This window comes from Poecilia latipinna, unplaced genomic scaffold (assembly GCF_001443285.1).
Source record: "Poecilia latipinna isolate Pla-1442-1.1 unplaced genomic scaffold, P_latipinna-1.0 Scaffold1334, whole genome shotgun sequence".
Lineage (NCBI taxonomy): Eukaryota > Metazoa > Chordata > Actinopteri > Cyprinodontiformes > Poeciliidae > Poecilia > Poecilia latipinna.
This window is the reverse complement of record NW_015113950.1, coordinates 44,204-58,828: the sequence shown is the minus strand read 5'-3', so window position 1 is coordinate 58,828 and position 14,625 is coordinate 44,204. Positions and strand designations below refer to the sequence as shown.

Sequence of the window (14,625 nt, the reverse complement as noted above, 5' to 3'; positions counted from 1 at the left end):
CCCGCAAAAAGTAACCTTTTCAACCCCTAAGGGGGTTTTTAAAAAAAAAAACTTTAAAAAAAAAAAAAAAAAAAAAGTACATTGTCCAAGTGTTATCTGGATTTCTGTATCACATAATCCATTTTTGTTACAGAAAATACACACTTTGTAACAGATTCCCCTCATTATCTGTGCAAGGATATTCTCATGTTGAAAAGTGGGGCAACAATTCAAGAGACTGCACAGTAGCTACAAACACCACAAGTGCCCTTTCTGATAATGAGAGCGGGATTTAACTGAATTATTATTCTGTCTCCTCGAGCCACCTGTGTGCAAGGCTTGGCACACACCAGTACAACCTCGCAAGAAGCACAAACCAGACTCATTCACTTAATGCAGTATTACATTTCAACGAGGTATTGTGCTCACGGTTGAGCAGTCACAAGCGAACAATATGAAGACAAGGTGATTCCTGAAAATGAAATGATTTGTGCTTTATGTTTAAGTAATTTGCACATGAAAAAAGAGAAAGACAAAACCACATGGAAGACATTGTGAAGAGGACCAGAGTTTTATTTTCACGTACCAGCTTATATTTCCAACCAGGACTTTCAAAAATAACTGCCTCATCTGCCCCAAATTTTAAGAATGACTGACTAGCAGAAAGACTGATGGGTCCAGTACAAAACCCATGTCCTTAACACAGAGCATTACTGAAATATATAACTGTAAAAAAATATTTTCTATTCTTGTCAATTACTGAATGACAATGACATATTCAACTATTTTTCCTTTTCTCTAGATTAACTGATATTCCACGAGCTGAATGAAGAATCCACATTTCGGCAGATGAATATATGTAAAAAAAAAAAAAAAAAAAAAAAAAAAAAATTTCCAAAGCGACGAAAATCACTGCCTGTGTGACATATAAGCAATGAAATTAAACTAAATTATAGGCACCTGCTTGTGCTTAAAATGTCAGGGTTTTGATGTTGATCTGGAGGCTGAAGCCACGCTGGAGAATGGAACTGCAAGCGCCAGTTCAGCCAAACTTTTGAAATCTGGGAACATTTATCCAATGGAAGTGATCAGAAGTCTGCAATACTCTTAGATAGAGGGGTTTTCTGATCAGGAGGAAATTCTGCAGCAGTGGTTTACTTCCACCAAACAGATCAGACATGATACTCTTTTGTCTTATTAATTTGAAGAAAAGGCTGAGGTAATTTTTTTCTTCGTTGACAACCGGCTACAGAAGGAAATGGATGGGACAACAGCAACAACAAAACAAAGTGTTCCCCTGGGACTCTGAGGAGATGGCCTCTGCATGAATTTGTTTGGATCTGACAATCCCTGTCAACTTAAGAGACTACACTCTGCTCAATGCAAAAACAACCTGTGCCAGAGTACAATAGGGCCAGGTCGATGGCGACAGGCCCACCCCACGCCAGGCCCTGGAGTTCAAAAAGGCCTAAAGAGTAAGGTGTGTTGTGGGGAACACATTATCTGATTCAGTTGTGCAATATCAAAATTAAGTCCACTGCTCCTTGTATGCACTTTGTACCGTTTTATGTATATAATTTACATTTATGGATAGCTGAACTATTTGTGGCTATGGCTAGTGTTATGTGGTCAGGTTCATGACTGGTAAGCAAAATACTCTGTAGGAGTCTAAAATGGATCCTCATGTTTCAATTTTGACCTGGATTGAAATACGTTGTTGTTTTAAAAGGTTTGAATTTTGGCTTTATCAAACAATAGAATGGTAAGAAAAATAAAATATTTTATAAATGAAACTTATGTATAGTCTTACTCTTATTTATATATAAAGGCAATGCTCCCATCCTTCACAAGTATCTTTGTCACTCTGTTGTAAAAACCAACCTTCGTTTTTTTTGTTTTTGTTTTTTTTTTTAAAGCCTGCTTTATTGGGTCTAATAACAAAAGAGGAGAGTCAAACTAAGACGGTTGCATTCTGACTGAAATTGTTTTTTTGTTTTTTTTATGTATAGAAGAAGAGCACCTGTTGTGCCTATCAGGTTCAGCACTGCACCCTTATCTGTGTGACGTGGTGCTTTTGACTGCTTCATTCATTGCCTCACCTTTCTCCCCTGACTGCAGATTATTGGCTATAATCTTTCCCCTTTCAGAGCTGGATTCCAGAGAAAGGTTGATCAGATGTAATGAAAAGTTCAAGTTAAGATCTGTCAACAGCCCCTTGTGCCAAATAATGTATTAAAGCCAATAAATCACTCTGAAACTCAAATCTTTGTGTCAGACCTCTATGTTTGCAATTATTCTCTCCATCTACTGTCAAACCTTAACACCTCCACTCCACAGAAACTCCAACACCCCTTTCTAAAACTCAACTCCTTTTTATTTTATTTTTTTCTCCTAAGACTATAAATCTTCAAAAAATTATGCTGCAGGGTTTTTGATGATAATGGAAAAAAAAAATTCTACTCTTACCTTGCTTAGACATGTGTTGCAATCAGAGCAATTATCCTAAACAAACCTAACAATCTAAATCCCAAAGTGCTCTAATGGCTCCAAGACGAAAACACTTCAGAAATATTTGTGGAAATACCTTAAAAGAGCCATCCAGGCAAGATGATCGTATACCTTCAAACAAAAAAAAAAAATGTTTTCTCTAAATTGACTACAAAGGAAATTTAAAACTGTGATTCACCCAAAGGAGTGTTAAGTCATCCCGAGGGTTGAATATATTTCTGTATGCAATTCTGCAACAGTAAAAGATCAGGAAAAAAAAAAAACTGCTTTGCAAAAGACATCAAAGGGAATGTAATAACTAGATAGTGTTAAGAACTTTGCAACTGGTGGCTGGTGAAAATGTTAAATGACAGTAATAAATACAAACTGCTTCACACTGACAAAAACACTCAAATCGCCAACCAAAAAAGTCACGTGTGGGAGTTAGTTAGCTATGCAAGATATGCATCCTGTCTGTAAAAATATGACAATAATAAGTGTTCATTTATTACTAAGGTGACTTTGCTTGGCAGTAGACATCCACCGATCAATAGGTCTGAGATTAAAACTGGCCAGTTTCTGCTTGGGTGGCTCTGACTATGATCTCAAATGCTGAAAAACATTTTTCTTTTTAATTAGATGTCACTTTTTTTTAGCCCGAGAAAAATCTGATGACAATTATAGACAAGTACTTTTATATATAAATAGGAATAATGTTTTGATTCTTTATTTATGGCTATATTTAAATTTGATGCTATCAAACATATTTTGAAGATTGTATGTATTAAAGTCATACGAGAAAAAAAAAGGAATTAGTCTGTTTTGAATAAACAGGTCCAAAGAAAACAAAAAAAAGGGTTAGCCACAAGAAACCTGATCTGTGTATATCTACTAAACAATCATTGAGCTGCTGAGATTTTCATTTGCAGCTCAATGACATTCACACCATGAAAAAAAAAGATTTAATTTTGCATTTTCCTTTAGGCAGAGATGTCTGTTGAGTAATTAATTACGACTGTTGTAAAATGTAATAAATAAATAAAAAAAAAACTATAATTCCCTCCCAAAAAAGAAAACTTCATTTAAAGCTGTCCGCAGTTGAGGCAAATTCTTTTCTTGCTCCACATCCCCACTGCAGGGCCTCAGCAGAGATTATTGAACAAAGCAAAAACTATGGAGCTAAATGAATATTCATGCCATGGCATTTACAAGGAGCTTATTACGCAGATGGCTTGAGGCTTTGAATTTAAATAGGCACAACTCAAACACTATCGCAAATGGTGCAACTCTGCTGTAACCCCAAGGGGATCTAGATGTGTTTGAACTTGAATTGCACTAATAAAGTGCCAATTATCCTTCTAATTGGGAGTAACAAAGCTGGCTGCCTGTTGTGCCGGGTCCCATGTTTACTGGATATCTTTGAATCTCCAATCTATCGGCTGTAATGAGTTCAGCTAATTGGGAATGAGAGAAGTGATTTGGGAGTCACAGCCGGCTGTTTGGTGCTGTAAACCTGAAGGGAATAAATAACTGTCAAATGTCTGTTCACTGTAGAGACATCATCAGGAAAAAAAACAACAAAAAAAAAGATGAGAAGATAAATATGTATAAGTGTCAAGTATGACCTTAACCTGTGGCTTTAACTACAGATTGACCGCTTCATATGAAACCCATATGAAAGAAAAAACAAAACAAAACAAAACAAAACAAAAAAAAACACTTGCACACTTTCAAGCTAAGATGAGACAAATTACTGCGATTTCAATTTTGGATGTAGCTTTGATCAGCAAAACAGATAATGTTACAATGCTGAACCTTAAATATGAGCGTGTCAAAATTAGTTTTACTTCTGTTGAGCAACACCGACATCATATATCCAGACAGACTTGCAATCAGAAAGCAATTAGAGACTGCTATGTTAATGTGTTGTATATTCCTACTTGAATAACATCCAGAAATAGTTCCTATAAAGAAAAAGAAACTTAAGACGCCAGTTCGGTTCATTTGCAAAACTCTAGAAAAAAAGTGGTAATCAGTTCAAACCTTAATTATATCGAGCATGGGTGTCAAACACATTTTCATTTCGGGCCACATCAAGATCACAAAAGTCCACAAACCTACTCGTTAACAAACTGCTAAGATAATAATTAGCTGGCCAAGCATTCAATGTGCGCTTCCTAAGATGAAAGAATACTGAATATCTTTTCACAGTGATGCAATTTTGTACTTTATATTATTTGATTTGATGGATAAAATAATATTTAAAACACACAACTGTTATTTCGAAGCTTCTATTTACGTGGCCCTATAGGGAAGAGAATCTTATGGTGGCCAGATTTGGCACCCAGGCCTCAAGTTTGACACAGATGACGTAGACTTTTAAACCAACCCCAGAAGGTTGTTTACAAAAGCTTTTTTAACACGGTTAACCAAATAAACCAGTGTTGTCTAGACACTGGTCTAGACAATGCATCAAAGTCTGCACAATGAAACATAACAGAAATATAATATAGCAACATTCATACTTCAGAATCTTTTTAAGACAGAATTTAATTTTAAAAAATAATCACAAAATTTCTGCTTAATTCAAAACAGAAAACATACAAAGAAGACAGATCTCCATCTCCATAAGCTAAGGTTTCTTTATCAAAGAAATGGAAACCCAACCACTCATACCAAAACAACCCTGAAGGACATTATACCTGCATGTCTCAGGCATGACAGCTATGCGATTCCCTCACTTGCACTCCTTTTTCACGCCTCATTGTCTCTTTCACCTTTCTTCCCCCGCTTCGTTTCCCTGATAACTCTAGTAGCTCCTCCTGCTCTCACTCTTATCTCCATCTCCCACTGTCACACAATCCATCATCCCATTCCACTTGATGTTTAGCTCCCACACTCCCTGCATTAAATAAAATGCTGGAGACAAAAAGCCGGCTGCTTTATATAATGGCACCGCGGTGTGCAATGCTGTTCATCTGTTTTGTGAAGAAGCCTTTCATAGGACAAAAAAATATACAACTTTTGAATTTATAAGCTTAATTTTTAATTTTGTTGAAATAAAAAATGAGCTGGAACCAGTCTTATTCTGGATTTATGAAAGTAGAACTTAAAGCATCAAAACATTGAAATCCAAGATTTAAAATCATGTGTGTAGATGAACATGTGTGTAGGAGGAATTGAGCTGTCTTGTTACAATAACTCTGGTATTTGTTTTTTATCACACAACCTAGATTACAGAGTTTGGTGGTGTTGCAGGTAATGTTTTAGCTGATTTTATTGAAGGAAGTTTAAACTGTAAGACATATTTAGGGCTTCCAGGCACATTGTGCAGTGATAGTCACTACCACAGAAGCTAATGTCTTCTTATTTCCGCTCTTGGACAAACAGCCAATCAGTGCCAGTGGAAATGAATGGTGCTCTTAGATTGGTTGGTTTGCAAAAACCAGCCAATAGTGCGTTAAGTAGCATTGCAACCCAGTATTACAGCTTCCCAAACTGTTTTCTCTCTGAAATACGCTATATAAGCTCTAGCCTGCCTACAGGTGATTTTTCTGCAAATAATTTGGATTTACTTTTGATACAAAAATCTGAATTGGTGAATTCCCAAAACTAGAGGTGGGCATTTACTGGTATGATAAATTTCAGTTAATTATGTTAAATAATAATAAAAAAAAACTGACAGGAAGGCTGGAAATTTTATTTTGAATATTTTCTCCACCGTTTGCTCCCCGAGAGCATCTAAAAAACATCAGTAAAATATGATCAAATAAAGTTAATGTGAGTGGGTTAGTGATATAAATCACACTGTAAATCACCGGTGTCCTGAAGAAGACTATTAAAGATGAGAATGTTTTTCAAGAACGATATTTGTACTTGTGGCTTTATGAATGCTGTGCCGAGCAATCACAGCCATACAGTTACCTAAAAAATAATGCGATAAAAGTTAAAGGTTTTATCGCCCACCGTGACCCAAAATTAAATTAGCAGGTCTACAGTATGTCTGAAAAATGCTTTTAATCTAAAAAAAAAAAAAAACTCAATCGTTATCAGTTTCATTTGTGAGGTTTGTAAGCACGAATGAGGAGAATGACTCAAGTTCCAATTTGCTCCCAACAAAACATACATACATATACGCACACTGTGTTTTTACAGAAGAGTAAGACTAGACTCAAGTTTGTGCAAATATGCATATAATTCCTCACTAGAAGGTGATAGGTGAAATTATCACAACATATGTTTTCCTGCTATGTACTTGCCAATATGTCTGCCCTCCCCTGCCCTGCCATGTGATATTAAGCATTCTCTACTGTTATCGGTGGACAGTCTCTTCTACTTCTGTTCTTGGCTGAGCAATTTACATCTGCCCACATACTTGCAGACAGAAATGCTTTCATATCATAAAACCATGGAAATATCTAGAGAAGAGGAAGCTGTTGTACATTAATTTAGATGCATTATTGGAGAAAAGAAACGTCATAGCCCACATACATATATCCAAGGAAAATGGGCATTTTTCTGGCAACCTTGAATGACACAGCTCTGAAGCACAGGGGCTTCCTGCTGGATGTCATAATACTGCAGGAAGGGTTATCAATAGCACCATTTATTGCACAGCGGTTACAATACTGGGGCAGCGACTATGTCGCTCGCAATCATTTTTATTATTTTTTTGCTTACAGAACAGTTCTTACATCATTCAGAGTGTTTAGAAGTGAGTGGACTTGCTGTTAGATTTCTGACGTTTCTAGGTTTTGGGACTAGAAACAAAGCAAAAACACCTTTTAATCACAAATAGGGAGAGGTTATCAACAAAAGGAATAATTAATTTAGTAGAGTGACTTAAGGGACTTGAAATGTATCATTTTATTTGACATGATCCTCGAGTTCCCAAAACTAAACCTCTGCAGACTTTGCCTTGAGTTTTCGCCAAATGATCTTTGTTTTCCTGCATGGATTGCCAAGAATTTTGGCACAGACTTTCATGATTCCAAAACAGATATAGCACATTCACATTGATTGCATAAACTCTTTCTGCCAACATTTTAACTGAGGCCATTTTTTGTACATTGACTACAGAAAATAACTTCAAGAATGCATAATTATTATCAGAATACTTATTACAGCTGCATAACATTTCTTTATTGCCTTCATCTTTTTCTGAATAGGGAGAGAAAGTAACCATGAAAACAATCTCCCAATAACATAAACATGACACAAAAGTCTTCTTGGAAACAATTCAAAAATAACTGGAAGGGACAAAATTAAAAGCATTAGTATTATTTCTAAGCAAATTAATTTACCATAAATATCCTAGGACTAAATATGCTACCACATTACTGCTAAAGTCCTTTTGTTTTTTTTCACAGACAATTAGATCCCACTATAAATATTTATCAGCAAGTTAATGCTGCAAAACCAGAGATGTACCCATCACAGTGTAGTGGCTGAGTTACAATACCTGGTTTTCGTAAAGCTCCGATTTACGAAATTCAGTAACTATAGGATATCAGAAAAGAACAAAAAAAAAAAAAAAAAAAAAATTAAGGGAAGCATGGGCTCAGTTATTTACATAAGTATCTCTTTGTGAAAACAGCATCACTATTACTGTTTAAAAATTCAGAAGATTAACATAAGCAGAGAGCAACACTAGAGACTGTGAAACCAAAAGAGCAGTGAAAAGAGTTTGAGGAGAGAAATCAGATGGAGCGCAGCAAGGAGGTCAAAATTCAACATTACCTTCGGTGGGGTTGATAGCTGCTGGTAATCTATCCCACGGGAGAGTCCAACCAGGGCAAGGATGAGGAGAGAAGACTGCCTCGATGCCATTTTCCTGAGGGAAATACACACACCTCCGTTAAGAAGCTGCATAAGCTACATGTAAATAAAAATTATCCCAAAAGCCAAAACCAGTTAAATGTAACAATTTACTGGATTATATCGTGTATTTATACATATATATATATATATATATATATATATATATATATATATATAGAAACGTAAGATGTCAGAAAATTTAAATAAGCTAAAAAGGGTAACAAACCTTATTCTACTATCAAGTATGTCTTAACTACAATGTCAAGTCAGTGCTCTAACATTAGTATTCTAGTAATTATCGATCACAAAAGTGTAGCATGAAAACCATCCTGCCGCAATGTCAAATGTTGCTTGAAAAAAAAAAGAAAAAAGAATACTAGAAAGGATAAAGACTTTTTTTTTTTTTTAAATACAGAAATGTGGTTCTCCTGCAAATATTCTCAATGTACTAAACAGAATATGGACTCAATACTTGGTCAGGGTATTTTATTTTCACAAACTACAGCTTTAATGTGGTGCCTCTGCTGAGATAGTAACCCTGCTCAAGTTGCTTCCGCTTAATAGCTCACCATAAATGGGTGTAGAATGAATCTATAAGAGTATCATGTTTACGATTGAATTAATTAAATGATTGAGCTCTTTGACAATTTTCCAATTAACTGAGATTCACCTGTATTGATGAACTGAATGAACTGATAATTCACCAAGTTGGAGCGTTTCTATAGAAGAAGAAGAAGAAGAAGAAGAAGCAGTCTGGAACATTCAGGAGTGTGTCAACATGATGCAAGAGGAGAAACTCCAACAGTGATTTTAGAACAACTGCTGCTGTCCATCAATCTCTGCCAGATGTAAGGCCATGCTCAACAATGTGGAGTTCATCTTTCTGCAGCAAGAGATTGCAGACAAGTGGAAAATATTTTATGCTGGGGCCAATTTCCCAGGAGTGGGCATACCAAGTTCAAGCCAAGGGCAGACTGCGCAGTGTTCCAACAAAATGCAAAATTAAAAAAGAGAAAGAAAAAAGAAATACAATTTGCATTGCAGGCTCCAAAGCAATTCATCAGTATCTTAAATTCCCATCTTGGGATTCCTAAGAAAGAGATTTGTCTTTCTTAAGTTGTGTCTGCATGAACCAAAAAGCAAGCCAAGAGGGAAACTATTTCCAGGAGCTGGGCACACCGTGGACCACTCTGTATAAGAAAATATGCAAGATTGAAATGTGAGGCCATCTGTCCAGCTGCTAAAGCTTCAATTAAATTATTGTCATTTAACAAGACAATAATTCCAAACACAGCAGCAAATCTATAACAGAATGACTGACAAAAGAAGTAAGAGTGTGCACAAATGAGTCTCTGCAAAAGTCTTTGTAAAAAGAAGGGTAAACCTGTATTGTTGTGCAACAAACATTGATAAATATTATAACTGCTGATTTCAAGTTACCGTTGCTAAAGGTTGCTCCACCACCTAATGCAGCACAGATACTGGTTGGTGTTTTAATGGCCCTGCGTTTTGTCAGTTCTTGTTGAAAATTAATTAGAATTTGTAAAACATGCTGCTGTTCATCCGAGGATGCAGCTACCAAATTTCAAGAGCTGCTGGGATAGACTTTTTATACCTCTTTGTTTGAACTTAACTTCAATAATAATCATAACCGCAACATATGCTGAGTAAATAAGAACTCTCATATCCATGCATAAAAGCAGTCACTAAATACTGCAGAAGCAGCAATCACTGAAACAGCTAAAGATAATGAGCCCCTCCCCCTTTTCACAGCTTTTATGACTGGAAAAGAGAAAATGGAGCTGGATAATGAGCTCAAATATACCTCAAAGTTTTCTACAAGTACCTTTTTTTTTTATAGAAATTTGATAAAAACAAAAGCCCCTGACATTACAAGAACCTTTTGGAGCATTATCAGAGAAATCTGGGCCAACACAGAACGACAGCATTAGCACAAAACAGCAGCTCCTGCGGTGCTGGTGGTGTCATTAAAGCAAAGAGGGCTTTAAGGACACCTGTGCGCTTACATGCTCTCAGGCTCAGCGTACTGGTTTAACTCTACAGGCAACAATTTTCTACATTACCCTTCCAGCTGCAGTGCTGCTCCATTCCATTATCACAATTTATCTCCTTTATGGGGTGCATCTTAATACCGAATAAAAATGTACGGCATCAGTTTTTAGAAAGATTCTCTTGAGCGGGGATAACCAAAGCAATTTATGTTACACAATATACACACATTTCATAGTCAATATTATTATTAGCACAGTAATGCAAGAAAATCAGTTACTTTTATTACTCTTGTGTAGGCATAAATCTAATCTGATCCAGATCTGATATCAGGATCAGATTAGGGACCTGTTTACACCCATTTTAAAGGATCATAAGAACTTATACCTATGAGATTACATTGTTTGTATTAAACCTTCGGTCAATTTTTGGCGTGGCCACAGCAAAGAACTGATATCAGTCAGATACTGTAGAAAAGTAGTGATCATAGGTGTGCTGTGGTGGCACAGGGGTTAAGCACGCAGGTTCGATTCCCGGCCTTGGCGACCTTTGCTGCATGTCTTCCCCCTTCTCTCATTACCCACTTTCCTGTCAATTAACTATCAAATAAAGGCCACTAGAACCAAAAAAAATCTTTAAAAAAGTAGTGATCAGAGCTGAAAGGTGTCTGAGCAAAATTCTCATTTCGATTCGAATCCGTTTCTAAGCTTTCTCTTCCTGTCTCAAACTGCCAATGGAGAGTAGATGTCTATTAGCGTAAAGCTGCGATCTGGTACAACATATGTAATGGTGACGTTTATGTTGACGTTGCACATTGTCCTTTTTGTAAATAGCCCTATTTCAAAGATGGCTTACAAACCTGACTTAGTTCTACCAGTTCTGTCTGAAGGAATGGCCCAAAAGTTTTGAAAATACTAACAGGCATAAAAAAGGAAAAGTTCATACAGGGAGGAAAACAGGTGTCTTTACACAACATGTAACCTTTGTCTGGTTTTGAATGAGTGTTATTTTAGCTATAAAATGTCTACATTTGTCTATACTAGCTCTCAGAATTATTACTTTTGTTTTTCTTAACTTTAATTCACTATAATTCCGTAGATTTATTTTGTTACTAGTGGCAACAAGTAGTCAATGGTTGCAGTGATAATAGTAAACACAGATATGACTCTTTAATGGATCATCTATATATGATAAAACATAACGCCGATTAAGGGTCTTCCTCAAAATGACCCAAATCCACATCTTCCTGTATGACTGAAAAGCCTTTATGTTCAGTAGTAACATTCATACTAATATAGATGGCTCCAGCTGCTCAATAAGCCCTGAGGAAAGGTCAAGTCAAGACAAAGCTCTTCAAAGATTTGGGAATATCCTAGGAACTTTGAATTAAATCACTCCGTAAGGCAACATTTAAAAAAAACTTTTAGCTGAAAGAATCATAGCTTGAAGCTTAACATTTCCACTGGAACACACTGTCTGTGTCTGTAATCCCTGTTTTTCCAACAACAGCTTCCCTATGAGACCAATTACTTCAACAGAAAATCACATATTTTTCTGTTTTTGTTTTTTAAGCAGCTGACTCCCTTTTTTTTTTTTTTTTTTTTTTTTTTTTTTTTTTGCTAGAAATTCCTTTCTGGGTCATTCCTGCTCTTGGATTCAAAGGCTGAGTTGAACCTTAATGGAAAGAGAATCATCTTAATCCTGGGTCTGCATTCAGGTAAAAGTTTACACCTCATTGCACTGACAGCTTGACTGACGGGCATCAGTTGGTGTTAACTCGTGTGAGAAAATGAGAAAGTGACAGAGTTTATGAGCCATTTATCATGTAGATAACAGAGAGAGAGAAGGAGAGAGCGAAAGGTAGAGATGGTAACGGCTGCCTCTGGTCAGCAGCAACAGAACGATCGATTGTCAAACTGCTCTTTCCCACACACACACACACACACACACATCGGCCAAGAAAGCACAACAGCTGCACTCCAGACAAAATAGTGGCGACACGTAGCCATCTTTCTAATCCCTCTAAGCAGAGAGAGAATGGTGGCTATTGTGTCGGTACGTGCAGGCATTCCTCTTAGTTTTAATGTCTGATTTCAACACGGCATGAAAACTGTCATTTGTGCACATCTGGGCCTGACTGAAATTTCATCTACCGACGTGGCAAATATGAGACACATCCCGTCCTGACCACCCAGCTCACTCCGTCTCATCCAAACTACAAAAACACCCGCCCCACCACCAACACCACCACCTACCCTCTTACTGCCCTCATCGTCCCTGCCACTCATAATCACACTCTTATAAAGCTCGAGCCAGCAGGAAATCACAGAAATATCTATGCAGGGAGAGGACAGGAAGAAAGACAGACTAACAGCTCACTGAGAAGCCGAGTTAGTGGGGCTGAGGGGGATATCTACGTCTGAGAAGCTGCCTCTGCTTATCTCCTGCTGCAAAAGCTTGTTCAAATATGCAAAGGGTGACAACTTGGGTGATACAGAGTGAAGAAATCTAGAGATGCATCTGAATCCAAGTGTGTCATCAACGCTCCTTGAGGGAAGTTCACAGCACTGGAAATAGGCTGGCTGTACAAATAGAAAGTTTATTTTGGTTTCTGAATACTACATTTAAGCCTGTTGCGATAAACAATAAATCAATTAATCGCATGATAAATGAAAATTATCGACCTCATTTTAATTTATCGGCTTTATCGTTTCTTCCTGCCTTTTTCTCTTCCTATTGATGACAGATGAAAAAAGGCTCAACTTTGGTGCTTTCCACTGATCCCTCCCTTCTTCGTGTCATTAGCGTAAGAGAGGAGTGAACTATGTGCCCGTCCTCTCTATCCAAGTTTAGCGATTATTGATGGCAGTATAGTATACAGACTTCATAATCTGTACTTTTTTGGTTGAATGTAGTTTTTATTTCCACTTTGCTTTTATGTTGGTGGTTGAATGTAGTTTTTATTTCCACTTTGCTTTTATGTTGTGTTTAGTTTGTCAGGCCAAACAGAAAGCAAGCGCCAGCTGGCTGCGCTGCTGTACAAAAAACCATGCATTTTTTTATTAACAGAGTCTGAGAGTCCATTTTATTTTTGTTTTTGGTTGTTTTGTTTATTTTGTTTACCAGTTCCAGTGTTAAGTGTTTTTTTTAGAAAATAAAGTGTTTTTCTTTTTTTGGGCAGGATGTGCTTGCATTATTATATCATTACGTTTGGATCAAATTAAAACAGTCTTCAAACAATATTATCGTTTATCGCAATAATTTTTGAGGCTATTAATCGCTCAGCAAAATTTGTTATCGTGACAGGCCTATTTGTTTATTTTATAAAAAAAGAGAATTATCTAGAAATGCACCAATTAATCAAGAAGACAAAGAAGAGCCTGAAATTGAATAAATACAGCTTTTCTCACTCACAAATCCATCAAAACTAGAAATTCCGACCAGTTTTTGTCAATCAGCAACAACCAACAACATGTTCTGTGATGCACCGTTTTCTAGGTCAACAACAATCAGATGTTATTGACATATACTTCTTTACAAAAAACTGGGATAGCACAATTTCTGCATTTTCTTACTGTCAGCATTACTTCAACTGACAAGATCCACTGAGAGTACTGAAACAAGCATTTTAAAAAAAGCACTCATTCAAATAGTACACACATATTTTAACCTACTTTCTGACCTTCCATCTTTACCAAAACTTCTTTTGTAAAAACCTCACTTATTTTCACTCCTGGTAAACGTTTAAGTGGTTTTTGTTGGTTGAGATGGTGGGGAAAGGTGGGCTTTGCAGCATAATCTACTACTACCACTATTTAACAAGGTTGGACCATAAACAGAGAGTGATCTTTGACCATTGCTCTTTGCCGTCTCCTCTTACACTGGACACTGAAATGGCACCGTTGAATGAGTGTCTTTTGAACCGTCTCTCTGTTGATTTGCACCAGATTCCAGTTGAAACACCAAGTGACGACCCATTTCCAGTCACTTAGTAAAATCCTTCAGGTTATTACTCACAACGTCCCATTTTCAGAATTAATAAGATCAACGCCCGTCGAGCCATCGTGGGGTAAACAAGCCCAGAGAATCATGTGTTCTCCATCACACTCGACACTGGGTCCGAGGTGGCTTCTCCACAGAATTTATTATGTTTTCATGCCACCACCTCCTGGGGAGTTTGTTGCTGAAAAGCTCAATCTTCCCTTTTCCAGGCATGCTTCCCTAATAATGGGTTGTGAGGCAGCATCTACTAGTAGCTGTGAAACTTTGTGATCCCAAGATGCCTTTGCTGCAATTCTCTGAGAATGTTTAGAGATTTCTTACCTGCTT

General features: G+C 36.9%; 1 protein-coding gene across 1 annotated transcript in view; it reads right to left on the bottom strand.

The window, feature by feature from the left end:
* The window catches only part of gstcd (glutathione S-transferase, C-terminal domain containing), a 56,967-nt gene that overhangs the window by 33,238 nt on the left and 9,104 nt on the right, over positions 1-14,625 (bottom strand). Inside the window, exon 5 of the mRNA XM_015055753.1 lies at positions 8,206-8,299. Coding sequence (XP_014911239.1) covers positions 8,206-8,299 — 94 coding nt within the window. The remainder of the gene's footprint in view (positions 1-8,205; positions 8,300-14,625) is intronic.